At 43.8% G+C, this 25,444-nt stretch overlaps 2 protein-coding genes across 2 annotated transcripts in view; both read left to right on the top strand.

Moving 5' to 3' along the window:
- Positions 1-9,631, top strand: part of MRPS9 (mitochondrial ribosomal protein S9) — a 37,607-nt gene extending 27,976 nt beyond the window's left edge. The window contains exons 7-11 of the mRNA XM_035115472.2: positions 333-408; positions 2,961-3,129; positions 6,306-6,414; positions 8,350-8,519; positions 9,424-9,631. Of these exons, the coding sequence (XP_034971363.1) occupies positions 333-408; positions 2,961-3,129; positions 6,306-6,414; positions 8,350-8,519; positions 9,424-9,515 (616 nt within the window). The 3' untranslated portion in view covers positions 9,516-9,631. The remainder of the gene's footprint in view (positions 1-332; positions 409-2,960; positions 3,130-6,305; positions 6,415-8,349; positions 8,520-9,423) is intronic.
- Positions 9,632-14,600: 4,969 nt separating this feature from the next.
- GPR45 (G protein-coupled receptor 45) lies at positions 14,601-24,479 on the top strand. Its single transcript, XM_035114972.2, has 2 exons — positions 14,601-14,691; positions 22,368-24,479. The coding sequence occupies exon 2, from the start codon at positions 22,596-22,598 to the stop codon at positions 23,730-23,732; it is 1,137 nt and encodes a 378-aa protein (XP_034970863.2). The 5' UTR covers positions 14,601-14,691; positions 22,368-22,595; the 3' UTR covers positions 23,733-24,479.
- The last annotated feature ends 965 nt before the right edge of the window (positions 24,480-25,444 follow it).

The following is a 25,444-nucleotide window of genomic DNA, read 5'->3' as shown; positions in this document are numbered from 1 at the left end:
TGAAATCTTGTGTATTAAATTTCATTCTGGTACAGCTGATTTGCATATGCATTAGAATGCTGCTGAAAGTTGCCTTTCAACTAAACTTGATGGCCGGACTTGTAACTCTCAACCACTTTAGAAATATTACTTGTTAATAAAGTAAAATTACGACCCTGGAGCTACTGCTCTTTGCTTTTGGGAATAGAAAGTTTATGAATGTAACTTTCACTTATTCAAAGTAAAAGACAAGTATATTTCCAAATGAAGTGTGACTGTATGTGTGGCCCTTTGCAATCTTAGTCTAATTGCATGATTAGTTAAAAAGAGAATATATGTGATATTTTAAACAGAAACCTGATTGGCAGCAGATGGCTGATTAAAGAGGAATTGGAAGAAATGATAGTGGAAAAACTGTCAGATCAAGATGTGAGTAATTAATCTCCTTTATTTAATGAACCTTGTATTTTAACGGAACAGCTACATGGGTTTTTCTTTAAGAATTCTGAAAAAATAAAAATCTTTTCCTTGGAGACAGGAATTATTCATGTACTTGGTCTCTTTCGTGCACATAAACACACATATTGAAGAATCTGTATTGATTCCTATACAAATTACGTAAGCCACATTTGGACAACTTGTTCACTAAAATTGTGAGAGACTGAATGGATTCTCTCAAGCAGCACTTCTCTTTAGTTGTCTGACAGCAACTCAAGAGGAGATCCTTCCAATTTAACTTCTTCCCCTCTTTGAACAAAGTGATAATTGTCCCAAGCATCCATCTGCAAAGGTCCCCTGTATATTTGACCTGCTTCCTGGTGTCCCGGGTCTCTTCCTCATTGGTTGGCCTTTCCCTATCCAGCCCTCTGCCACCTAAGGTGTTTTTCCCCCCCTTTGGCTTCATTGAAACATCTCAAAGAGTCATGCATATTCCAGACTGAACTTCCTAGCTTGCTCAAAGTGTAAGGCTAGCTAGATCCTAAGTTTGTTTTAATTTTAATATGCATTCTTCTTAATCACTATTTGTTTTCCTTAAACGAACTCTGTTATTTGGAAAACGGGAGGATTGGCTCGTCACTGTACTTCTCACTGCTTTATCTCCCATGAGCCTGGCCACTCTGGCAACAGGCTTCAAGGTTTGTGGAAGCAGGGAATATGCAGAGAGGGTGTGGTTGGTTTCCTAAATCCCAAAATAAGCTCTTAAAGCAGGCATAGGTAAATTCTGGCCCTCCAGGTGTTTGGGACTACAATTCCCATCATCCCTAGCTAACAGGACCAGGGGTCAGGGATGATGAGAATTGTAGTCCCAAACGTCTGGAGAGCCACTGTTTGCCTATGCTGTGAGCTTCCCTGCTGCCTGCTGACTTGGAAGCTTAAAAGCAAGGTGGGGGGGCAGTACTACCTAAAGGTTAGAGACCTGGAAGGCACTTTACTTCTCCCAGTGTTGGTGCAGCAGGGAACTCCATAATGAAGAGTTTCTTTATTAAGAGAAACATTAAATCAACAAGAACACTGCAGAAACGAAATAATAATGGCTCTATATAATCCCATGCATGTTGTGGTGGTGTTAAACAAATGTCCAACAGTGTGTGTGTGTGTGTAAGTGTGTAATATGCAGAATATTTTGGGGACCCTGGGATGGCATTTTCATTTGTTACTCTCCGTGTGATGGTAGTTGTGTGAAGAGAGCGTGCAGGGCTGCACCCCTGACCCCACTATCGGGTCCCCTGCTGGTCCTGCCTTCCCCACTGCTCCCCACTTTAGAGGGGGTGTTTGTAAAGGGAAAGCCTGTCACGCCCTCAGGCTCTCCCCGCTTGGTGGGAAGTGCTTATGGGCATTCAGCAGGCTTCTGTTTAACAACATTCTCCAAAACATGTAGACAGCAGGGAGGGGCAAGGATGGTGTGTGACCCCAAAGGCAGTGGCTGCAGCCCTATGTCCTCTCTCCTTGTGATTATAATTGTGTGGAGAGGAACAAGTGAAGAGGGCTTATGCCAAACAAATACTGCTACGTCTGCCAGTTGGATTACTTGTAATAAAATTACCTGGTGAGAGATCAGGTACTCCGTACAAATAATTACCTGCATCTCCATTATGTCACGCTCTCTTCTGCCCCACCCCCATTAATTATGTTCTTTATTCCTTGTGGCAACAGGTATTTAAGATCTTGGTCATCAATACAGCATTCATCATTGACACAAAAAATGTGTGCCAGTGTGTGAAAGACTTACAGCTGCTTCTTAAATTTCTTGTTGCCTTCAGATAAGCCTTGGTAACAAGACCATGTACTAGCAGTGCGGCGTTTTACTTTCTAATCACATGTTCAAGATGTAGGGAGCGAAGCACACAGTAGCAAAGGATAATTTATTTCAAGAGGTTGCCCTTTAAGTCAAGTATCTCTTGAATTTTTAAGAAGCTTGATTGTTTGGTTTAAAAAGAAAATTATAAACATTTAAAGTAACTCCCGACTGAACAGCCAGTGGCGTAGATGCACATTTTCCGTATGTATTACGAAATATAATCACCTAAGAAGTGGCGTTTAGGAAAATAAAATTATTTCCATTTAAATGTACATACCAACTTGTTTGAAGTGAGTCGGGAAGCTTACCTCTTGCCACTCTTCATCAAAGAATTGGATTCTGTTTTGAGGCCTGCACAATATTTCTTTGAAAATTAAGATGAACTTCATTTTAATGTGGTAATCCCGTCTTATAAAGAGGTTGGTTGTATTTATTTTTTTGAATTCTGGATTCATTTGTTGCTAGGGTTAAAAAAAAAGGATTGGGTATCTTTATTCGCATAGGAAATGATACATCTGCATGTTGTTTTGAAAGCAGCATGCAAATGCAGAAGTGTCATCCTGTCAAAAGTTATCAATAAGAGCAGAACTGGAAAGATCAAGCATGTAAAAATAGAAGTTGTTGGCAAATGCAATTACACTTGCACCCCTATCCCTTAATGATATTTTTTTATTGTCTACAGTATTCACGGTGTATTCAACTGCTAGAAAAACTGGTAGCAATGCCATGCCATGAGATTGAAGATGATTATGTGCAAAAATTCCGCAAGCAATTACCTGTACAATCCAAAAAGCAGAACATAGAACCCCTACAGTATGATGAGCAGGGCCTGGCCTTCAGTACCGCAGAAGGTAACTTTTTGTTCTTGTTTTTCCTTTGTAGAGAGAGGGGTAGTTCTTGGTAGACCTGAGAAATCAAATATGTTCTAGTATTTTATTGGTTGTCTACTCATGGAAAGGGCCATGGCTCAGGGCTAGAGCATTTGCGTTGTGTACAGAAGGACACAGGTTCAAATTCCCCAGCATTTCCGGATAGTGCTGTGAGCACCTCTTGTCTTAAACTCTGAAGGCATAGCTGCCAAGTACCCCGTTTCCCCCGGGAAACCCCCATATCACCTTCGTACCTTTTCCCGGTGGTCCCCCGTATCACTTCGTCTCCCGTTTTTCTCCGTTATTTTCTCCTGCCGGTGGCCATTTTTTTTCTTTCTGATTTTTCCCTTCTATGGGCACCAAAAATGGCCGCCGGCGGCTTCAAAAGTCGCATCTACGCATGTCCAGAAGTGTATAGACGCAACTTCCGGTGTCGGCGGTGGCTATTTTTGGTGCCCATAGATGGGCAGAGCGACACTGGAAGTTGCGTCGACGCACTTCCTGACATGCGTAAAAGCGACTTTTGAAGCCGCCGGCAGCCATTTTTGGTTCCCATAGAAGAACAAAACGACACCGGAAGTTACGTCAACGCAACTTCCCGTGTCACACGGCTCCCGGTCCCAGATTCTGCAGTCCAGGACTTGGAAGGTAAGCTCTGAAGGGCAGCTGCCAATCAACGCGTAGACAATACTGTGTAAGATGGACCAGAGGTCCATGCAAGATGGATCATAAGGCAACTTCCTATTCCCCTATGACATTGAACCAAGGAATGCTGCCCCAAGATTTGTGGTGAAATGTGAACTAGAGCCTTATGTTGTCGTACTTGTTTCATGAAACTGTTTTGCTAGGGCATAAGGACCCATTAGCAGCTTTCCTTGGGTGGGCAAATAACAATTAGGCAGGCGTATGTGGGAAAATGGCACATAGTAGTCCCATTGAAGTCACTGGGCTTTACTTCTGAGTAAACACACAGGTTGTATTCACACCTGGTTTAATGGTAAAAGAATACAGTGCATTGTGACTGTATCTATTAAGCAGTGTTTCTCATTTATGGGGTTTTTTTTTAACCTGACAGTTCATTTGGGCTAGTTCAGTACCTTATTTTCTTAACAAGCAAAGCTGTTCAAATTTCACCTGTTGTTAACCCAGTTTTCACAACACCACAGTGACTCAGATTGATAAGATTCTGGGCTTGTGTGTGTGTTAATTCTTCCATTTAATATTACCTGTTTATCTATGCTGAGAAAGATGATAGACTATGGCTGAATCTTCTAAACATGCTGGTGATACTTTCATACCAAAGAGACTTAATCAAACAAATACGGGTATTTGTTGAAAAGCATAATCTTTTGTTTAAAGATTTTCAGTATCCTATGTGTAAAGATTATCTGAAACCTCTACAGAATAGTAAGGAATTCGTTTTTGAAAGCATTCTCTGTATCAGTAGTAGATTGCATCATTTTATTTTCTTACATCCCTAAATGCATAATGGGCATGATCAAAACAATTTGCACCTGAGTTCAGTGGGACTTACTCCCAGGAAAGTGAATATGGTATTGCAGTCTTAAAAACATAGACATAGTCCCATGTATGACCTGTCCACATGCCATAGTAAGCCGCAGTTACTGTTTTACTGTGAACACAGAGATTGCTCCTCCATTGCTCATCCCATACCAAGAGCAACATACCTCAATCTCTAATTTAACAATACATCTGAACTGGGGATTGTAACAAGCTGTGTTTGTTTGACTCCAAACGATGATCTGAAGCCAAGAAAAAGCTTGGCTTCAAATCAGGGTTGGTTTGGAGTTGAACAAACCATGATCCCTAGTTTGGAAGTAATGCCGTCGGGGATTGTGGTTTGGTGCTCCTTTTCACCCTAGCGGAAGGGTGTTGTGTGTGTGCATCTGCACATTCATAGTAAAGCATTAGCTATAAATTACCACAATGTATGAACACAGCCATTGATTGTGCTAATGTGCTGTTTCTTCATTGATAAACGTTCTTCCCAGTTCGCAACAAGCTGCCTTAAGGTTCAGGTCCATCACTTCTTCATACTTATTATTTAAAATACTTATATCCTACCATTCCATTGCATTCGCGGTTCTCAGTGCTGCTTACGAAAGTTTTAAAAACTGTAAAATCAAACAGAAATTAATCAACAATAATCAACAGCTGGGGAAATCTCACTGCCCTAAAAACTTTGAGCTAACCTTAAAAATCACTTTATCTGAAGTCCTATGGCTTTAAGCATATCTTATTTCATTTGAAGTAAATGAGACGAGCTGCTAAGTATTTATGCTTAAACAGAGTTTTGGGTCACTATTAATGAATAATTCTCCATGTACGTTATATAGGTCTGGATCTAACTAACTATTTATCTTATCAAAATCCAGTTTCTCTGTTGAAGATGCTGGCTGCCATTTTGAATTCTCAGAGTATGCTTCCCTCTACTGGAGGAAAAAAGAAAAGAAATATTCATAGCAATGGCGGCAATATGAATATTTTATCCACCATGTCCCATTTTTCTTTAATGGGGTGAGACATTTTTGTTCTTGCTGTTTATCCCTTTTTTCAATTTATTCAAATCTTTTCAGTATTTTTATACCAACTACTTGCGCGGATGGAGTGAGATTATGTGTATAAAGCCTTTGCTGTTGAAAGATGCTAGTGTCTCTGCCGTAAGACAATAATACTAATCTCAGGGCTTAGGCATACCCCTTGGGTTTCTCAGCAGCTAAATAATAAATAATAATAATAATGCAAATTTCCTTGGTATCATTTTAGCAACCACATATAAACAGGGAGCATCAGAACCCACTCAGTGGCCAATACCTAGAATAACAGTCCCTATTTATTGGCTATGAAATGGAGTCTTTGTTGTTTCCCATTCCGGAACAAATTTAGGCAACTAAATCAGTATTGGGCCCTAGGATGGATAAAATAGCTTTTGTTACATTACAAATAGAAACTTTGCCTCATAGGAAAAAGAAACATGGGCAGTACTGCAGTTGAGGAAAGAATGCTGTGTGATGAACTTGGAATAAATAATGTTTATTATGAGAGAATTTCACTTTTTACTAGGATTTTCCCATGATAAGCATGTCACGTATGATTTTTTGAGATGCTAAATATAAACGTGTGTTATTTTTTTCAAGGCCGGAGAAAGACAGCACAAGCAACCGTTAAGGTCTATGACAATGGAAGTGGGAAAATTACTATAAATGGAGATAATTATACACTTTACTTTCCAGTGTTGCAGGACAGGTGAGTGAACTAAGTCAGCGTTTGCTGTAGTTAGTTATTTTATTTTAAAAAAAATTCAAGGGGGTATGTTGCTGAAAGAAAGACTATAGCGAGTCTGATCTTAGCAAAGACTGCTGCCCTGGGTGACTTCGAGAGGAAAGTAGTGATATGAATTGAATAGGTTTCTTAGTTTCTTCAGATTGCATTTTTGTTTAAAGATTGAGGTTGTATTACATGTGCACATGTATACCATCAATACTTATGCCATTGTTTAACCAAAATCACAAATGTCTTGAGTTGAGCACCGGCCATCAAGAGGACTTCCAGGAAGATGATGGACTAAAGAGATCTGACCTGGAGACTCTTCCATGCCACCTGATAAAACCTGGGATCCCCGAGTGCAGGATTGTGCTGAAAAACACCAAAGTCAAAAGCATTTGTAAACAATTAGACTATGGCTGAACGAGTGACATAAATATGTTAAATTTTTTTTAAAAGGTTTCTCTCCTGGGCTAAACTATTTCCTTCTATCACCTTCTATTTTTGTTTTTTGCACTCAAACTGGATAGGAAGTCTGCATGGTCTCATTTTGTCGTAGCACCTAATACAAGTCTGAATCCTGCGGCCACCTTGAAACTGATCTGAAGCTTTGTGTTTGTTCATTTTATCACCAAGTGGATTGTTCCACGTGAGAAAATGTTCCATGCAATGTGAGAGAGTGATGATGCAAATCCATTTATCAAGCCAGGATTTCAGAGATACAATGCACCTCATTTAGTTAATCTTGGGCACAGATTGGAACAGAGGAGTCTTCTGGGTGCCATTTATGCAAGAGCCCTACCAGGTTGGACCAAAGGCATCCTGTTTGTAACTAAGGCTAGGTTAATGCATTTAAATCCACAAGAAGGCTGCAGTTTTCTTATTGGAAACTGATCTTTAGAGGCCTGCATAAGTTGTTCCCCACCCAGCCAAATGCAGCCTTCCAGAAGCTTAACAAAACTCCTTTGTTTGTTGTCTGTGGATCTGCAAAAGAGAGAGAGAGGGGGTCATGTTGGTTATCTTTCTTCCTTTGCAAATGAGCCTGTCTTAGATATTTGCCTTGGGAGTTTTCATTTGACATAGTTTTATATTAACGTCATTTTGCTGGCAATCATACTATGTTTGCCATTAAAGGCAAGCAGGTGGCGCTGTGAGTTAAACCACTGAGCCTAGGGCTTGCTGATCAGAAGGTCGGTGGTTCGAATCCCTGCGACGGGGTGAGCTCCCGTTGCTCGGTCCCAGCTCCTGCCCACCTAGCAGTTTGAAAGCACATCAGTGCAAGTAGATAAATAGGGACCGCTCCAGCGGGAAGGTAAATGGTGTTTCCGTGCACTGCTCTGGTTCGCCAGAAGCAGCTTTGTCATGCTGGCCACATGACCCGGAAGCTGTCTGCGGACAAACACCGGCTCCCTCAGCCTATAGAGCGAGATGAGCGCCGCAACCCCAGAGTCGGACACGACTGGACCTGATGGTCAGGGCCCCCCCCTTTACATATATGTATATGTATATGTGTATGTATGTATGTATGTATGTATGTATGTATGTATGTATGTATGTATATATATATTCCATAAAATTCAGCTACCAGACTTTTTAGGCAGCCCTGTTTAGGGAAGCTTTTAATGTTTAACAGACCATTGTATTTAAATATTTTGTTGGAAGCCGCCCAGAGTGGCTGGGGAATAGTGAAAGGAGGGATAAAAATGCAATTATAAACCATGCAGCATCTAGCACGGTGCATTACAGTTGATACTACAGGCAAATAATAATCAAGCGGTCCACCCAGACCCTCCACAATTTTGTGGGGAAAGATCGGGAACCACTGATCGAGATCATTTCCACCTGTCTCCCTGACTGCTGGTGTTACAACTGGACTACATGGGCCAATAATGCTGGATGCATTTGTATGTTTTTCAGAGAACAGCTGATGTTCCCCTTCCAGTTTCTCGATCGCTTGGAGAAGCACGACATGGTCTGCTCTGTTTCTGGGGGAGGAAGAGCAGCACAGGCCGGAGCGATCCGCTTAGCTTCCGCAAGAGCATTGTGTAGCTTCGTCACCGAAAACGAGGTGGAGTCCATGAGGCAAGGTATAATCATGAAGAAGAAAGTTGCCCTGGCTCATGGTGTGTTTTGCCTTAGAAACGTTTGGGCTGAATCCAGCATTGCTTAAGTGGACATCCATTCACACAGCAGGACTTCACCCTTATTTCCTCTTCCACCCCCAGCAATCCCTTTGTAACCCACCCACCCCAAATTGCTCCAGAAGGTCCCCCAACCATCCGGGAAACAGATGGGGAGGGAGAAAAAGGGGACATCTTGCTGCCTGAACAGAAATCTATTCCTTGAGGCATGGAATCCATTGGCTGCAACCCTTATGAAACCCACTCATGAAAAGTGGTCATACTTCATATTTTTAAAAGTGTACAATCTCACCATAATAATTTATAATAATAATAATTTTTTATTTATACCCCACCCATCTGGCTGGGTTTCCCCAGCCACTCTGGGCGGCTTCCAACAAAATATTAAAATACAATGGTCTGTTAAACATTAACAGCTTCCCTAAACAGGGCTGCCTTCAGATGTCTTCTAAAAGTCTGGTAGATGTTTTTTCTCTTTGACATCTTGTGGAAGGGCATTCCACAGGGCGGGTGCCACTACCGAGAAGGCCCTCTGACTGGTTCCCTGTAACTTGGCTTCTCGCAGCGGGGGAACCGCCAGAAGGCCCTCGGCACTGGACCTCAGTGTCCGGGCAGAGCGATGGAGGTGGAGACGCTCCTTCAGGCATACTGGGCCGAGGCCGTTTAGGGCTTTAAATGTCAGCACCAACACTGTGAATTGTGCTCGGAAACGTAACCATTAGCTTATCTCATCCCTCTGGGCTTCAACCTGCACCTTCTCGTTTTCTTCTCCCAAGTTCAGCTGCTGTTCTGAGTGCAGTATAGAAGCACCGTGACTGAACTTCTTCTAACCTTTCTCTCACCCCTGCAGCTGGGCTCCTAACAGTTGATCCACGTGTCAGAGAGCGGAAGAAGCCCGGCCAAGCAGGAGCCCGCAAAAAGTTCACCTGGCAGAAGCGCTAAATTCAGAAGTGAAGCAAAAGTGCATTGCAGCTGTTGTGATGGATAAATTTTAGACATATGGATACGTGTAAATATATATCTATATATTTGTAATTAAAATGTTTCTCTCCCACCCACCGCCCAATTCCCATCCATGTTTTTTCTTCTTTTACGAAAAGGACAAAACAAAAATACATCAGTTGGAGGTCTTAAACTTGCTTGATGTCAAAGTTGCTTTCCTACTGAATGAGCAGCAGGAACTAACTTTAATAAACGTGGGGACAGAATAGAGCGGAATAGAATAGAGGCAGCTAGACATGGAAGGAATTACAGAACAAGGCAGCAGATGTAGGACAAATAGGGAGGCAATGTGAGTTGCTCTTCAAGAGCTCTGCCATTTGTTGTTAAAGCAGAAGGTACAGAGGTGTTGAGCCTTCAGTATGAAAAAGCAGGACAATGAATTATTTCTTCCTTGGTGAAACTATTAGGAATCCTCTTTCTGAAGACAGCATGGTTGGTCTATGTTCTGTCATCATATGCAAGTCATATTTAGAATCTGTGATGCCCCAGGTCACTGTTTGCATGAAAAATGTGTCATTAATTACATAAAAACATCAATCAAAGGTATACCTTCTTTGCAGCTTTTAATCCACACACAAACTATTTTACCGGTAATCAGTTTTAAAAATTTAATTTAATTCTGGCTGTCAATACAACCTTCTTACCACAAGATGGAGCTGTTTACAGTCCACCTTACAAAATTACATAGGTTTCCAAAGGGGGCAAAAATAAGGAAATGTGGAGATTGTGTAGAATTGCATCAGACATTATAACACTCACATACTTTTGAAACTATTTAAATCATGAGCTCAGTTATTGTTAGAGCCCAGGCTGTTTTACACAATACTAACTGTGTAAGGAAGGTCACTAATTTGGAGGGTTTTTAATTGCTTGAACATTATGAGGGTTGCAATAATTAGTTGATTGGTTAAGAGTAATCAATTTGCAAACCTTTTGATAAACTAAAAAGGTGTCCCTGTTAATCAGGCAGCCTGTGTTTAATACAAGCCATTACAAAAAACCCAGGAAGCAGATAGCATCTTAAGAGACATCTTCTCTAAAATAATTTGTGCTTCAGCACCTGTATGCATTATCTAAAACTGAGGAATGCTTTTTTCCCTCTCTACAGAATTATTTTATTCGTATGCAGATTTATGCAATTATCATACAGTTAATGTACTATGATTATCTTAATTACTAGCCCTAACAATTATTATTTGGGAGGGGAGGAATGCTGTGGGAGACCTACGTTAATGTCAAAGACCCACTGAGGATAGAGGAATAATTGTGTGAGCTATACAGGAACAGATACTGTGAATCTAGGCAGTAGGTAAATAACATGTCTCTGTATTGGTGCACTGCATGATCATTATGTCTTACCGTTGTAAATAACATCTTGGATAGCTCAGTTGGTTAGAGTGTTATGCTGATCACGCCAAGGTTGCCAGTTCGATCCCCGTATGGGACGGCTGCACAGTCCTGCATTACAGGGGGTTGGACTGGATGATCCTCAGGGTCCCTTCCAACTCTACAATTCTAGGATTCTGAAACAGTGTTGATAAATTCAATTACCAGCTTTTCTATGGACAGTGGCCTTCTATAGAGCCTAACCTGTGAAAGGCTGGGCAGCAGCCCCAGCATCATGGAACTGTGGCCTATACCGGTGACATTGCAGTAGTTGCAAGAAAAGAAACTGGATATTGCATTATGGGTAACCAGTTTCGTTTTGTTGTTGTTGCGTCTCCTGTAAGGATGCCCAGAGACAGCAGCTGCCTATGTAAATAATGTACTTAAAGGTGCAAGAGAAAAGCAGGTTCTGAAAAGAGGAAATCAGGCATTCCTCTCTGAGACGCCAGCAGCACCAATATATGACAAGCTATTTAGACCAGCATGTCTGAACCGAACCAAAGAACACCCAACCGTTGAAATTTTAATTTGCACCAGAAGATTTTGCAGAGAAGCCAGCTGGAACACAACCTTTTTCTGACCATTGTGAGGAAGAAGCTTCCACGCCACATGTTTAGAGTGGAATTGCCATTCTTACTTTTTATGAGGTATCCACACAACGGCATCATCCAATCATTATTGTCCTGTTTTCCTGCCTTACATCGATGAGACGAGACCACAAAAAGTGAATTTTCAGAAGAATGAACGAGTATCACAGGCTTGACACCTTTATGATGCCTTTAGCTTTACTCTTCCATCTTTTTTTAAAAAAAGTTTTTTTCTTAGAATATTGCATTTATTGAATTAAATTTAAAAGTATTTAAAAACAGCTTAATGTTTTAAACATTTCCAAGTGGTGTGCAACAGTATGAATCAACATAAAAACACTTAAATCAATATCAAAACAGAAGCCCATTGATTCAGAGTTCAGGGAAAGCTGGCACAAACAGATACATCTGAAGATATCTGAAGCAAATAATTGTTGCTTCACGTATGGCAGAGTGAAAGGCATTCCAAAGTGGTGTAGCAGCAGCAGAAAATGCCTATTTTAGAATTATCATCCTACGTTCTGTAGAGTGGTGCCATGAGTAACATTTCCCTGGGTGATCTTAGAAGTCTGTATTGGGATGAGTACATTTTTGTGGGCTTTATAATGTTAGTAAACATTTACATGGCCCTGTGACTAGTCAGTAGCCAGTGCCATTCCCTCGGCATAAAGGTAATACAGTAGCTGCATGTCCAGGTATTCCACTCAACAATCACTGCAGGGTTCTGGAGCGGCTGCAGCCTGTCTCAAGGTGGGATGGACACAGAAAAACTGCAGTATTCCTGATAGTGTGGACAAACCTGCTTGTAGATTATCGCTAGCGTAGCACTAGCAAGAACCCTGTAAGGTAAGTCAGTAGAATGGAAAGCAAAATACTGGTTGACTACAAAAGAGATTTAAATACGCTCTCAAGGCAAATCTTTTTTAAAAAAATGCATTTATAAGCACAGAAAATTGGGAAACACTGGCCTGCGATCACTCCCAGTTGGGGAGCCTTTACCAAAGGCATAATGGACTTTGAAGAAGCACGAACTCGGGACGAAAAGGAGAAACAAGCCAAGAGGAATCAATTCCTGCCCGGAAATCTATGTCCCCACTGTGGCCTCCACAGTTACTTCCGGACTCACTGTTAAGACTGTATTCATGGAAGACAATCTTACTTGGTTATGAGTGATCACCAAAGAAGAAGGTCAGTAGTCATGGGGAGACTAATTATTATTGCTTTTAAATGTTTGTTCTTGAAGCTTGACTTTCATTCCAGTGGATAATTAGCAGTCTATTATGTTTTATGAAGATGGTAATGTCAAGAAGAAAGTGGCACAATTACAGTTTACATACAGATGTAAGCTCCCTACTCTCTGTGCTTTGGGAGTGGCTCTAAATGTTCTGCAGATGTAGTTTTTGTTGTCTTTAGTTCCATTTACTCACTTCATTGCTTTTTATTTATTGGTGGCTGGTAAGGAGAGGGAGAGGGAAATGGGGAAATGTTCCATACGAGCCACATAGTTTTCTCTTCACTGATAACTCAGTTGGTAGATCGGGAGGCTCTTGGTCTCAGGGTCATGGGTTTGAGCCTCACATCACACAAAAGATTTATGCATTGCAGGAAGTTAAGACTAGATGACCCTTGGGATCCCTTCCAGTTCTACCATTCCAGGATTCTATCACTGCAGGATGCCAGTCCTTCAGTTATGCTGTCGGTGGGTGTGAAAAGGCATTCATCTGTGGAGTGAAACAGTTGCGTTAGCAGCACTGAAGTGACCTCCCTGGGACACAAACTTGGGCACTGTGTATGGAAGTCCTGGGCCGCTGCCCAGGCAACAAGACCTCACTGATGTGGTCCAAAGGAAAGCAGAGCAATATGTTTGGCACCAGCTGGGTTTCAGGAGTTGCCAGAAGGGAGGTGTACAAAGCACCACCCAACTGTCCAAGGGACTCCACTCTGGATTTGTGAAGGGCTCACTCCTTAGCCTTTTCTTCTCCCAAAGATATCCCACAAGGCAGCGGAGGTTTAGGACCAGAGTTTTCCTTCTCCTAGATGGGCTACCTTCCCAGGGGAACAAGCCAAAAAGCACCTTCTTGACCAGAGGTCGGCAACCAGAAGAGGCCCACGAGGGTCGCTTAACCGGCCCATGAGCCGCCCGCTTGGCAAGTCCCCGCGCGCTACGCTAAACAGGCACAACTCTCTTTGGGGCTCTCTTCTGTGCCTCTGGAAATCGCTTCTGTGCATGCCCAGATGCCAGAAACTGCTTTGCAGGTGCGATTTCCGGCGTCTGGGCGTGCACAGAAGTGAATTCCAGCGCCACAGACATGTGCAGGTGCAATTTCCAGTCCAGCCCATGGAGGATCTCTGTGGGAGTGATCCAGCCCATGCCCGGTAAGCCTTGCAGACCCCTGTTATTGACTGTTGGACCCGCTATTGGTCTCCTCCACTCAATCCGCTGGAACCTGCCTTCGCATGCAGGTTTAGCCGGCCAGTCAAAGACGTTTCCTGGGCTGTGGCCAGTCACTATCACATGCTGACAACTTCTAGGAGCCACAAGAGAGAACTGGGGCCCAGGGTCATCTAGTCCAACCCGCTGCAATGCAGAAATCTCAACTAAAGCATCTATGACAGATGGCCATCCAACCGTAGCACTTCCAATGAAGCAGAGCCCACCACTTCTGGAGGGAATGTATGTGTTCTCCATTGTGGAACAGTTCTGACTTACCGTCAGAAAGTTCTTCCTGAGATTTAGTCGCAATCTCCTTTCTGGTAACTTGAAGACTGGTTGAGTCCGACCCTCCGGAGCTGGAGAAAAGAAGCTTGCTCCATCTTGTAAGATTTGTTCTTTTGTAAAAAAAAAAAAAAAAAAAAAACCCAGCTGGGGATGGGAATGCTTGGCGGTATAAAGACATGTATCTATTTTTGTTTCCGAAAAAGAGCGGGCCCTCGCTCGTCGGTTGTGGACGGCGGGGGAGCGCCTGTAGAGGGGGCGCTTTCCCCTTCGTCCTCTGCCGCCTCCGAGCCCTGGAGCCGTTTGGGCGCGGATGGGCGCTCGGCGGGAGCGCAGTGTGCGCTGGATGGAGAGCGCCGGGGGCGCAGCCGGCAGGGCGCAGCGCTCGCCTCTCCGCGGCTGTCCGCTTCCTTGCAGCGGAAACAAGGTATGTGGCTCGGATGCGCGCACGCGTTGTCTGGAGGGGCGAGCTACCGGGTTTTTATTATTTTTTTAATTATTTTTTTAAAGGGTTTGCGGGGAGTGGAGAAACCTCCTGCCGCCCTTTAACTATGCGTGTTCATCTGGCCTGAATTAAACTCTCAGCAGCCGGGGATCATCATGCATAGCAGAAAAGAGAGAGGAAGGCGGCTGGGGGGGAGGGGGGAGCCGTGCATCCCCGGTGCTGCAAGAAACTGAAGCCCGGGCGGGCTGTTTGCATGGCGCTGCCTGCAGTAGCTGTCTAGCGCCAAGGTGCAGCAGTTTGGTCTGTCTGGGAGCTCTGACGGTGCGCTTCGCTATCCTGCCGGTTTTCTTGGCAGCAACCTGTCTCTCTTGATAGGGATTTTTCCTAATACTCCTCCACCACGACCACTAAATCGGCCTGTGTGTTCTGAGTTGCTACGGTAAAATGCTACGGTAAGCGAGGTGTGCAAGAGAGGAAGCTAAACGGTCCGCATTATGTAACTAGCCAGCACTTAATTTTCTGCCTCATCATCTTTTCTTTTTCTTTTTCAAATTGCACTTCGGCATGTGCAGCGTAGAAACAAGGGCCCAAAGCTGGTAAGGGAACAGTGCTTGTATGCAGGGTCATGATGATGAAGGGATACATATGGTCAAAAATTTTAATGAGAGTGGGAACTTCGCTAAAATGATGGCTCGGTTGGAAAGCCAACAGTCCCTTGTGGGGAAACCCTGTTTGATATTGCAGTGGTTCCCGTTTTCTCTCCTTCCTTGGAAGTTTTTAAGCAGAGGTTGGATGGCCGTCTGTCATGGATGCTTTGGCTGGGATTCCCACATTGTCAAAATATTCCTGCATTGCAGGGGGTTGGACTTGATGACCCTCGTGGTCCCTTCCAATTCTTCGATACTGTGAGTCTATGATTCTAGTACATCTGCAATTAGGAAAAGTATTTTAAAAAAACCGAAAATTTTGTAACATAGAAAAATAAGTGACCACACAATACCTTGATATTTATTGTTCTGGACGCAGAGATAATGATCTTTCTGTGTTTTCTCAAATTAGCTTTCCTTAATACGTGCTGTTTGCTGTTAGTAATGCTTCTTGAGCCAAACTGAAGAGGAATAAATTTTGAGAGTGAAAGGAATGTGTAGGCCAGAAGTTCTGAGTCTTCCTAACTTACCCACAGTTTAGAGGCTTGCTCTCTGTTTGATGAGGCACTATCCCCCCACTGGAGTTTGCTTCAAAGGTTGGACCCTAACCGAGAAGAAAATGATTACTGGAAAATAGACTGTGGAGAGAGGTAAGCCTCAAATGGATGAGGGATTTTTGAGGGAAAATTTACTGAGACCTTTCATTGATGCCACAGGAGTTCCATGTGGGCACCAAGTTGGGAACCCCTGGGTTAAGCAGTTACCTCCCCCCCCCCCAATAACTGGTACACTCTTTATTGAACACACTTTCCCTCGTTTGTATAACATATAGGCTCTTAAGTCTCAGGAGAATTGCCTCATCTGCAAAATAATGATAATAATGCAGCAGTTTGATGTTTTTGTCTTTCTGTTTATTTCATATTTACGTGTGTCCTGTCTATTTATTGACCAGATTTCCAGAGTTTTGAAACCTTTCCATTTTCGGTGCTCAAAACTTTGCTTCTTTCTCCTTTTCTGCCGCCCCAAGTTCCTAATATTTTTACAAAACAGCTGAGCCTCACAGGGGCAATAACAGATGGAACAGCTGTTTCCTACTCCTGTTTGAAGTGGATCTCTCTAAAACATCTTCCAGCTTGGCGTCATCTCTTAAAATGCCTTTAGTTAAAAAACTAGATACTCAACTTCCTTCACAGCCTAGTAACCTAGCAGGCTGGCCTCTTAACTGCGCCAATTATTTCACAGAGCTCCTGCACAGTATTTGGGTAAATCTGTGCTTCAGACTTAAGCCAGTTTAGGAGTTGTTCTTTCTTCTCCTAGGGATTCCTGGGAACTGTCATTACAGGGTGTGGTGCAATTCTGGCCTACCCTAAGCCTTTCTCTCCAAAAACCTACAGTTCATTCAGCTTCTGTTTCCTAAGGATGGGCCAACCATGTAGTCCAATGCACCAGCTTAGCATCTCTCAGGGAGGCCTTGCAAATCTGGCACTAGTTAACACCATGACAGCCCACCTCCTCCACAACTTTCCAAAAACGACCCTTTCCCGAAGTACATCTCAGTCACTAGCATGCTCTAGTTATCTCCCGCTTGGTCTACGGCAATGTGCTCTACGTGGGGCTACCTTTGAAAGTGACCCGGAAAGTGCAACTAATCCAGAATGCGGCAGCAAGACTGGTGACTGGGAGCGGCCGCTGGGACCATATAACACTGGTCTTGAAAGACATATACTGGCTCCCAGTACGTTTCCGAGCAGAATTCAAAGTGTTGGTGTTGAAGGGTGTTAAAGCCCTAATGGCCTCGGCCCAGTATACCTGAAGGAGCGTCTCCACCCCCATCGTTCAGCCCAGACACTGAGGTCCAGCGCAGAGGGCCTTCTGATGGTTCCCTCATTGTGAGAAGTGAGGTTACAGGGAACCAGACAGAGGGCCTTCTAGGTAGTGGCGTCTGCCCTGTAGAACGCCCTCCTGTCAGATGTCAAGGAAATAAACAACTATCTGACTTTTAGAAGACATCTGAAGGCAGCCCTGTTTAGGGAAGTTTTTAATGTTTGATGTTTTATTCTGTTTTTAATCTGTTGGGAGCCACCCAGAGTGGCTGGGGAAACCCAGCCAGATGGGCAGGGTAGAAACAACAACAACAATAATATATTAATATATTATTAGAATTATTTATTATTATTATTAATCACATCACTGGAAGCTGCCTGGGCACAAAGGGGCACACACCCTCATCTTGCAACAGACACCAGAAGCTTCCCAATGCCAGGCGAGACCATTGAGAGTAAGTTTTCCTATGCTAACTTTTGCCCAGTGTAGGGTCAGACCCACATTCTGATTTACTGCCTCATTTTCATTTCGATTGCGCAGACTTGGTGTTTCTCCCTGTCACCCCCATTTTCAAATAACCTGCTTCATTGGATACTGATTTTTGGACACACTCAATGTTTGGTGGTTCCCCCGTTTTGCTTAGATCGTTTGGGTTAGACTAATAATATTTGATAAAGTGGCCAGGAGATCAGCAAAGGATGCAGACTGAAGTTGTCAAGGAGGAGACTTGACATTCTCCCTGTTTACCTACTCCTGAGTAGACCACTGAAAGGGCATTCTTCCCCAGTCATACTCTGAGATGCTTGAGACTGAACCAGGGATTTTCTGTGCAATCTTTCAGGCACCAGTCTTTCTCAGCCCTACCTAGAGACACCCAAGGATTGAACCTGGGACCTTTTGCACTCAAAGCAGATTATTTATTTATCTAGACAATTTATATACTGCTTAATTACGTCTGTCTCTTAAGTGGTATATAGTAGGACCAGCACACTGGAACTGAAAACGAGTTAAATCAATGAAATCAGTATTCCATTTAAAAGCGTGCTGGAATGCCAAGGTCTTCCATGGGCCACCCAACATGCAATAGAGAGGGACCTGTTGGACCTCATCTGGAAAGGAGTTTTGTAAAATTGGGCTAATAAGGAGAAGGGGACGACAGAGGACGAGATGGCTGGACAGTGTTCTCGAAGCTACAAACATGAGTTTGACCAAACTGCAGGAGGCAGTGCAAGACAGGAGTGCCTGGCGTGCTCTGGTCCATGGGGTCACGAAGAGTTGGACATGACTAAACGACTAAACAACAATAATAAATAATTTATTTGTACCCCGCCCTCCTCGGCCGGAGCCAGGCTCAGGGCGGCTAACATCATAAAACTAACACAGTATACAAAGAGCATAAGAACATAAAAACAGGCAATCAGTTAATTAAAATACATCTTAAAATTAGATCAGAGCAAATTAAAATCTGGACAGATGGCAGTCCACGGGTAAAATTGAGAGTGGTTAATATTCTCCAGGGCCAATACTGAACTTACAGCAGCTGGTGGCTACGTAAGCCATGAAGAAGCACTACCAGTGACTCCCTTGAAAATCCCAGGGATCTTGTAGAAAGATAATGGATCAGGTGGTTGCTAAGGTATCTTGGACCCAGGTTGTCCAGGGCCTGATAAACTTCTGTATCAGGAAGTTGTGTTTTTTAAATGTTTGACGTTAAAACATTACTGGCAACCCAGTAAGATGTGTGGGGTATAATAATAATAATAATAATAATAATAATAATAATAATAATAATAATGCAAGAAAGTTGGACAGATGGGTGGGGTGTAATAATAATAATAATAATAATAATAATGCAAGAACACTGGGCAGATCCATTCCTGCTGAGCTAGAACTGACTGCACATTGCACATTGCAGGTAAACTTCTCATTGTGGGAAGCCACTCACTAAAATAAGCCTATGATTGTGAGACCTACCCTTGCCTGGTTGGTTCTTGTTTCTGGAAGTGTTCCGGTCTCATCCAGCCCAGTCGAACTTCTACTTTAGGGTGGTTTTTCTTTTCATTTCTAGGTTGGTTTTCTAATCCCCCCCCCCGGTTGTCAGTTTGCTTCAAATATGCGCTATTCTCCCTTGGTTACGATGGATCGCTCGCTAATTTACCACCGAGGTCGTGTCTCCTTTTCAAGTAAGGGATTGCCATGGAGACACCTAGACGGATATGAATGCTGTTTCTTTGCCTGAAGAGATCCGAGTCAACTGGCTAATGGAGCCCTGCCGAAGCCTTGCGTGGGGGAGAATGACATGCACAGCTCTGTGCCGTTCACAAAGAGCTACCTTGCTGTGACAGTTCATTGATCAGAGATAGCCCGTATCGCAAGGTTCAAGTTGGGAGCGTTGCTTTTGTCCAATATTTAACAAAGCACGTTTTATTTAAAGACCAATGTTTCGTTTCAGCAATTCGGAACTGTCAGGTTAAGTGGCTCATTTAAATATTGCCCATGTATCTCTGTTGTGTCAATTTCTTTTTTTAAAAAAAAATATGGGACAACTTTTCACTACCAGGCCTGACAGGCAGCGGGTTACAATGACAACAGATTGTAGGTTGTTCCACGACACCCTTTTTGAAACTTCTTTCTGTTGTTTCAGAAGAGACTCGGGGAAGTATTTAATAGGGAGGGGAAAACCAATGTATCTTTTGTTGGGACTAAATTAAAGCCAACGTCTGGAGGAACAAATCAAATGGTGGGGGATGATGATGATGAAACAGGCTTTATTTTATATTTCTTTCACTACCACCTTAGATTGTGGGTCCGATCCAAGAGTTAATATTCTGAAACCTCAGGAGGTTGGTGGTGGGGAGCTAAACCAAAAAACCAAAGGTGGCAATGTACAGGAAATGTATCACTCCTTGATGTTGCAGATGGTGAACCGCTAGCCTGCAGGCCAGATGTAGCTCATTGCATCTCTGGGTCAGGCTTCTAACTCCATAGCTGCGCATGGTTGCTGCATGAGGCGAGTTTTACGAGGCTGACAGCACATGGAGGGGAGAGTTAACACTAAACGAGAACTGCAGGAAGCAGTACCCAGACTCAGCAGTTGCTCTGAAGGGTTAGCTCAACATTCCTCAAATCTGCCTGTGGATGAAGGCAAGAATCAGTTGACCCCTGGTTATTTTGCTGAATCAGGAGCTGGGCACCTTTGCCCTCCAGAGGTTGCTGAACTGTAGCAGCTATCAGCCCTCGAAAGCGTGGCCAAGTGACTAGGGATGATGGGAGTTGTGGTTCAGCAACCTCTGGAGAACCAAAGGTCATAGAATCATAGAGTTGGAAGAGGCCACAGAGAGGCCATCCAGTCCAACCCCCTGCCAAGCAGGAAACACCACCAAAGCATTCCTGGCAGATGGCTGTCAAGCCTCCGCTTAAAGACCTCCAAAGGAGGAGACTCCACCACACTCCTTGGCAGCAAATTCCACTGTCGAACAACTCTTACTGTCAGGAAGGTCCCTCACTCCTGGGTGGAATCAACCCATCTGAGCAAACCCAAACCTGCAGGTGAATGCACTGCCCCCCCTGCAGTGTTGGAAGCCGAGGGCTACATATGAGTTGCATTTTTGTGTGTGTGTGTGTGTGTGTGTGTGTGTGTGTTAACTTCTTAATCGTAGCAGAGCAATATTGGGAGGGGGGGCAAGGGGTTTGGAGCAAACATGTACTTTAAGGCAGCCTAGGACCCTACAAGAGAACTTGCTCATGCCTAGGGGAGAACAGAAGCTTGTTTGCTGCTTGTGGAGAGAACATTGTGCAGAAAAAGAACATCTTGTTATTGCTGAGCTGATGTTTCTGCAGAAGGGAACACTGCTGTTCCAAGGCACTTTTTCCTGCTTTTGTTACTTCCGATTTCTGATGTTCCGAATTGCATTATTGAATAGACTGCATTACTTGAGCGGCTGCAATACAATTCTGGGTATAAGTGTTTCAGTTGGTTTGTATTTATTTGTTACATCTAGGGCAGCCATATGTGCGTGTTTAATTCATGTGCCTGCTTTGTTCACGTACAGAGAAAGGGAGAGGGAAATCCATTCTCTGCAACAGCGGTTAGGAACTTGTGGCTCCCTATAGGTTGTTGGACTCCCATCGGACACATTCAGAACGGGCAAGGTTCAGGCATAAAGGAAGTTGTACTCAAGCAAAGATCTGTATGGTCACAGGCCACCAGCCTCTGCTCTACATGAAAGAGAGCAAAACATGCTCCCTTCTTCATCTTAGGTTGCTTCATGCTGCTATTTTAAGCATATATATTTTTTCCAGGCTGATTCCTGTATCGGAGAAAGTCCTGTCCCAGCAAGGGGATTGACTTCTGAATACAGAGTGGGATCAGCAGTTACAGCAGTGTTCAGGCCTCTGGTACAGAATGTGTTCGCTGTAGCTGTCAGCAGCCATGAAACTTGATCCCACAGTAATGAAACTAATATAATTGACACACTGTGGAGGTAATCACAAGGTGCCAATATTTTTCAGATAATGCTGAACCACGTTACAACTCGGAAGCTTGCCTTTGCTTAATGTTTGTCCATGCAATTTTGATTTGAATATTTCAATAAGATTGTTTAGAAATTGTTGTTGTTGTTGTTTAGTCGTTTAGTCATGTCCTACTCTTCGTGACCCCATGGACCATAGCACGCCAGGCACTCCTGTCTTCCACTGCCTCCCGCAGTTTGGTCAAACTCATGTTCGTAGCTTCGAGAACACTGTCCAACCATCTTGTCCTCTGTCGCCCCCTTCTCCTAGTGCCCTCAATCTTTCCCAACATCAGGGTCTTTTCCAGGGAGTCTTCTCTTCCCATGAGGTGGCCAAAGTATTGGAGCCTCAGCTTCACGATCTGTTTAGAAATACTATAAGCAAAAAGGTTTTAAGGTTCATGCCGGAAGGAAGCTATTAAATGGCCAGGCAACCAGTTTCCAAGGTTTTCACAGTCACTGAATAAATGGCTTACCAAAGTAATATATCTAAATGTAAGTTTAATATAGAAGCTAGCTGTTGTAAACCAAGAAGTGGCACTTTGTTGTATGATAGTGAGTATTCAGTACCTTGCCCGTACTTTTTCAATGGAAAGGAAACAACCCATCAATGTAGACATATTACTAAAAACCAATAGATGAGTTACCACCCTATTTCTTTTCTCTGATTTCCCAGAGCCACCTGTCTCTGAAGATACGCACTTGATAATGGCCACATTTCTATTTGGGAGCTTCAGAAGTTCGTGCTTCTCTAAAATTGCTGCAATCTGCTTTGTCGACGCTTGCTGAAGAAACATTTTTTCAGACAGCCACAGACTAACACCTGCTTTGAGTTTGTATGGCCAATAAGATGGGAAAATGGCAGCCGCTGCTGAGTTAGCAGGAAGAGAGTTTTGCATCTCGGATGCCGGTGTTTTGCACTATAATGGCATGCAACCAGACTCCTGCAGACGTCTTTGTCGCTCTGAATGCAAGCACCTGGCTGGCAGACTCCAGTTACACAGTGCTGCCAACCCCGCTCAGGATACTACTGGCCATGATCATGCTATTCATGATTGCCGTTGGGTTTTTGGGCAATGCTGTCGTCTGCCTGATTGTCTACCAGAAACCAGCCATGCGTTCGGCGATCAACCTGCTTTTAGCTACCTTGGCTTTCTCGGATATCATGCTGTCATTGTTCTGCATGCCTTTCACCGCCGTCACCATTCTGACGGTGAGCTGGAACTTCGGGGCTCGCTTCTGCCGAATATCTGCCATGCTGTACTGGTTCTTTGTCTTGGAAGGCGTCTCTATACTCTTGATCATTAGCGTCGACCGATTCCTCATCATCGTCCAGCGCCAAGACAAACTCAACCCCCACCGCGCTAAAGTCATGATTGCGGTTTCTTGGGCCTTTTCCTTCTGCATCGCCTTCCCTTCAGTGGTTGGGTGGATGTTCGTAGAAGTCCCGAGCCGCGCTCCCCAGTGTGTCCTGGGCTACACAGAATGTCCTGCAGACCGAGCCTACGCCGTGATGCTCCTTGTGGCCGTTTTCTTCATCCCGTTCAGCATCATGCTGTACTCTTACCTTTGCATCCTGAACACCGTCCGCCGCAACACCGTCAGGATCCACAACCACACCGAGAGCGTCTGCTTGAGTCAGGTGACCAAACTAGGCCTCACCGGGCTGCAGAAGCCTCACCAGGTGAACGTCGACATGAGTTTCAAGACCAGGGCCTTCACAACTATCCTCATCCTTTTCGTCGGCTTCTCTCTGTGCTGGCTTCCGCACACGGTGTTTAGCCTGATGTCTGTGTTTAGCAGAGATTTCTACTACAGCCCTTCTTTCTACATCACCAGTACCTGTGTGTTATGGCTGAGTTACCTCAAGTCTGTGTTCAACCCTGTCATCTATTGCTGGAGGATCAAGAAGTTCCGCGAAGCCTGTCTGGAGTTCATGCCAAAAACATTCAAGATCTTCCCCAAAGTGCCTGGACGAACAAAAAGGAGAATAAGGCCAAGCACAATATATGTCTGTAGCGAGCACCAATCCGCAGTTTAGGAACCATAAAAAAATATTTAAAAAAGACTGAGCAGCTTGTATCTTCCGTCACTGCCCTCACAGCACCATGTTGTTTTCTTTAATGTGTTGATTGTAACCCAGAAAACTTGGGGAGTTTTGTTCTTGTTATCCATTAAATTGAAGCACTTCCCACACCTAGTCTCATTGTCAGGTTAAACAAGTGTTGTGGTCTTACCAAATACACTGCCAAATAAAAGATACTGCCTGTATCATTCTATTTTCTCACCAACAGCCAAGCGCACACAGTGAAATAATCGGTATTGGATTTTAGCTCCATGACTCCCCATTATGTTATTTAGGTTTGTCCTGCGAAGAGCGACAAGCGGCAACAAATTGTGAAGCCCGACAAAACACAATGAGGCACAAATCTTACCGCATGTTTTATCTATCGTTTTGCACAATCTAGCAAAAGTTGGTTGTGATTGAAAACACTTAATTTCATGGAAGAGCCCAGGTTATGTATGTGCTGTTAAATGCAAGATCACATTTTGTTCTTTCTAGGTTTATTCTCTTAAAAATAACAGTATATGAGAGAGAGAGAGAGAGAGAGAGAGAGAGAGATCAGTTTGGGACCACGGAGGCTGCAGGAGATGAGCCCAACTCCCTGGCAGCAATACTGATGAAGGACCACACCCACCATCAGTTTTGTGAACAAAGTTTCCAATGGCTAGTGGAGAGAGGACCCCTCAGGAATGGCACCCAAGCTGTGGAATACCAGAGGCTCATCTGCCAGGAGGATGTTTAATTTTCTTACATGTTTAATTTTCTTACACTGTTTTATGTCACGTATCTTGTTTACAATGTGAAAACCAGTTCTCCAATATATATATTTTTGGCTGCAATTGTTTCTGTATTTATTAATTAATGTTTTAAACGGTCTTTTTATAGTTTCCTGCTTGTTTGCTGGCCGTAGGAGGTTATTAGCCAGCTACACAAATGCCATGATAAATAATGCCGCACCTAGTCTGACCCTTAAGTCTACAACTCCCATCATCCCTAGCTAGCAGGGCCAGTGGTCAGCGATGGTGGGAATTATAGTCCAAAAGCAGCTGGAGACTCAAGTTTGGGAAACCCTGTTTTAAACAATCCGTTCTATTCAGTCACTAGCTAAGCACAAGAGTTGACCAAGCCTTCTGGGAGGAGGAGGAGAAGAAGAAGAGGAGTTTGGATTTGATATCCTGCTTTATCACTACCTGAAGGAGTCTCAAAGCGGCTAACATTCTCCTTTCCCTTCCTCCCCCACAACAAACACTCTGTGAGGTGGGTGGGGCTGAGAGATGTCAAAGAAGTGTGACTAGCCCAAGGTCACCCAGCAGCTGCATGTGGAGGAGCGGAGACGCGAACCTCTCGAAACAGTCATGGTGCAGCGATGCAACTCTGCAGCCACTCTTTGCCCATTTTCGTTCCAAGGACTTTTGCTTCAAGTGCAAAGTACAAAAAGCCCATGTCAGGTGTGGGGGACCTTTGACCCTCCTGATACTGCTGAACTGCTTCCCCCTCCACCGCCCACCATCAGCCCCAGAGAGCAGGAGACGAAGGCAGTTGTTCAGCTGCATCCCAATCTTTTAAACTGAATATTAGGAGTGACCCAGAGCAACACAGGTGGGTGTGTATGTTTGTATGTACAAATAATGTAGTAAAACAGCACATTACCTACACACTGTGGGGTCTTTTCAAAATAAAAAGTTTGG

Source organism: Zootoca vivipara, chromosome 4 (assembly GCF_963506605.1).
Source record: "Zootoca vivipara chromosome 4, rZooViv1.1, whole genome shotgun sequence".
NCBI classification, from domain to species: Eukaryota; Metazoa; Chordata; class Lepidosauria; order Squamata; family Lacertidae; genus Zootoca; species Zootoca vivipara.
Note: the sequence above shows the minus strand (reverse complement) of the source record. Positions and strands in the feature narration are given on the sequence as shown.

Bases quoted from the DNA above. Each gene is read 5' to 3' on its own strand.
- GPR45 (XM_035114972.2), top strand. From the start codon at position 22,596: ATGCCGGTGTTTTGCACTATAATGGCATGCAACCAGACTCCTGCAGAC.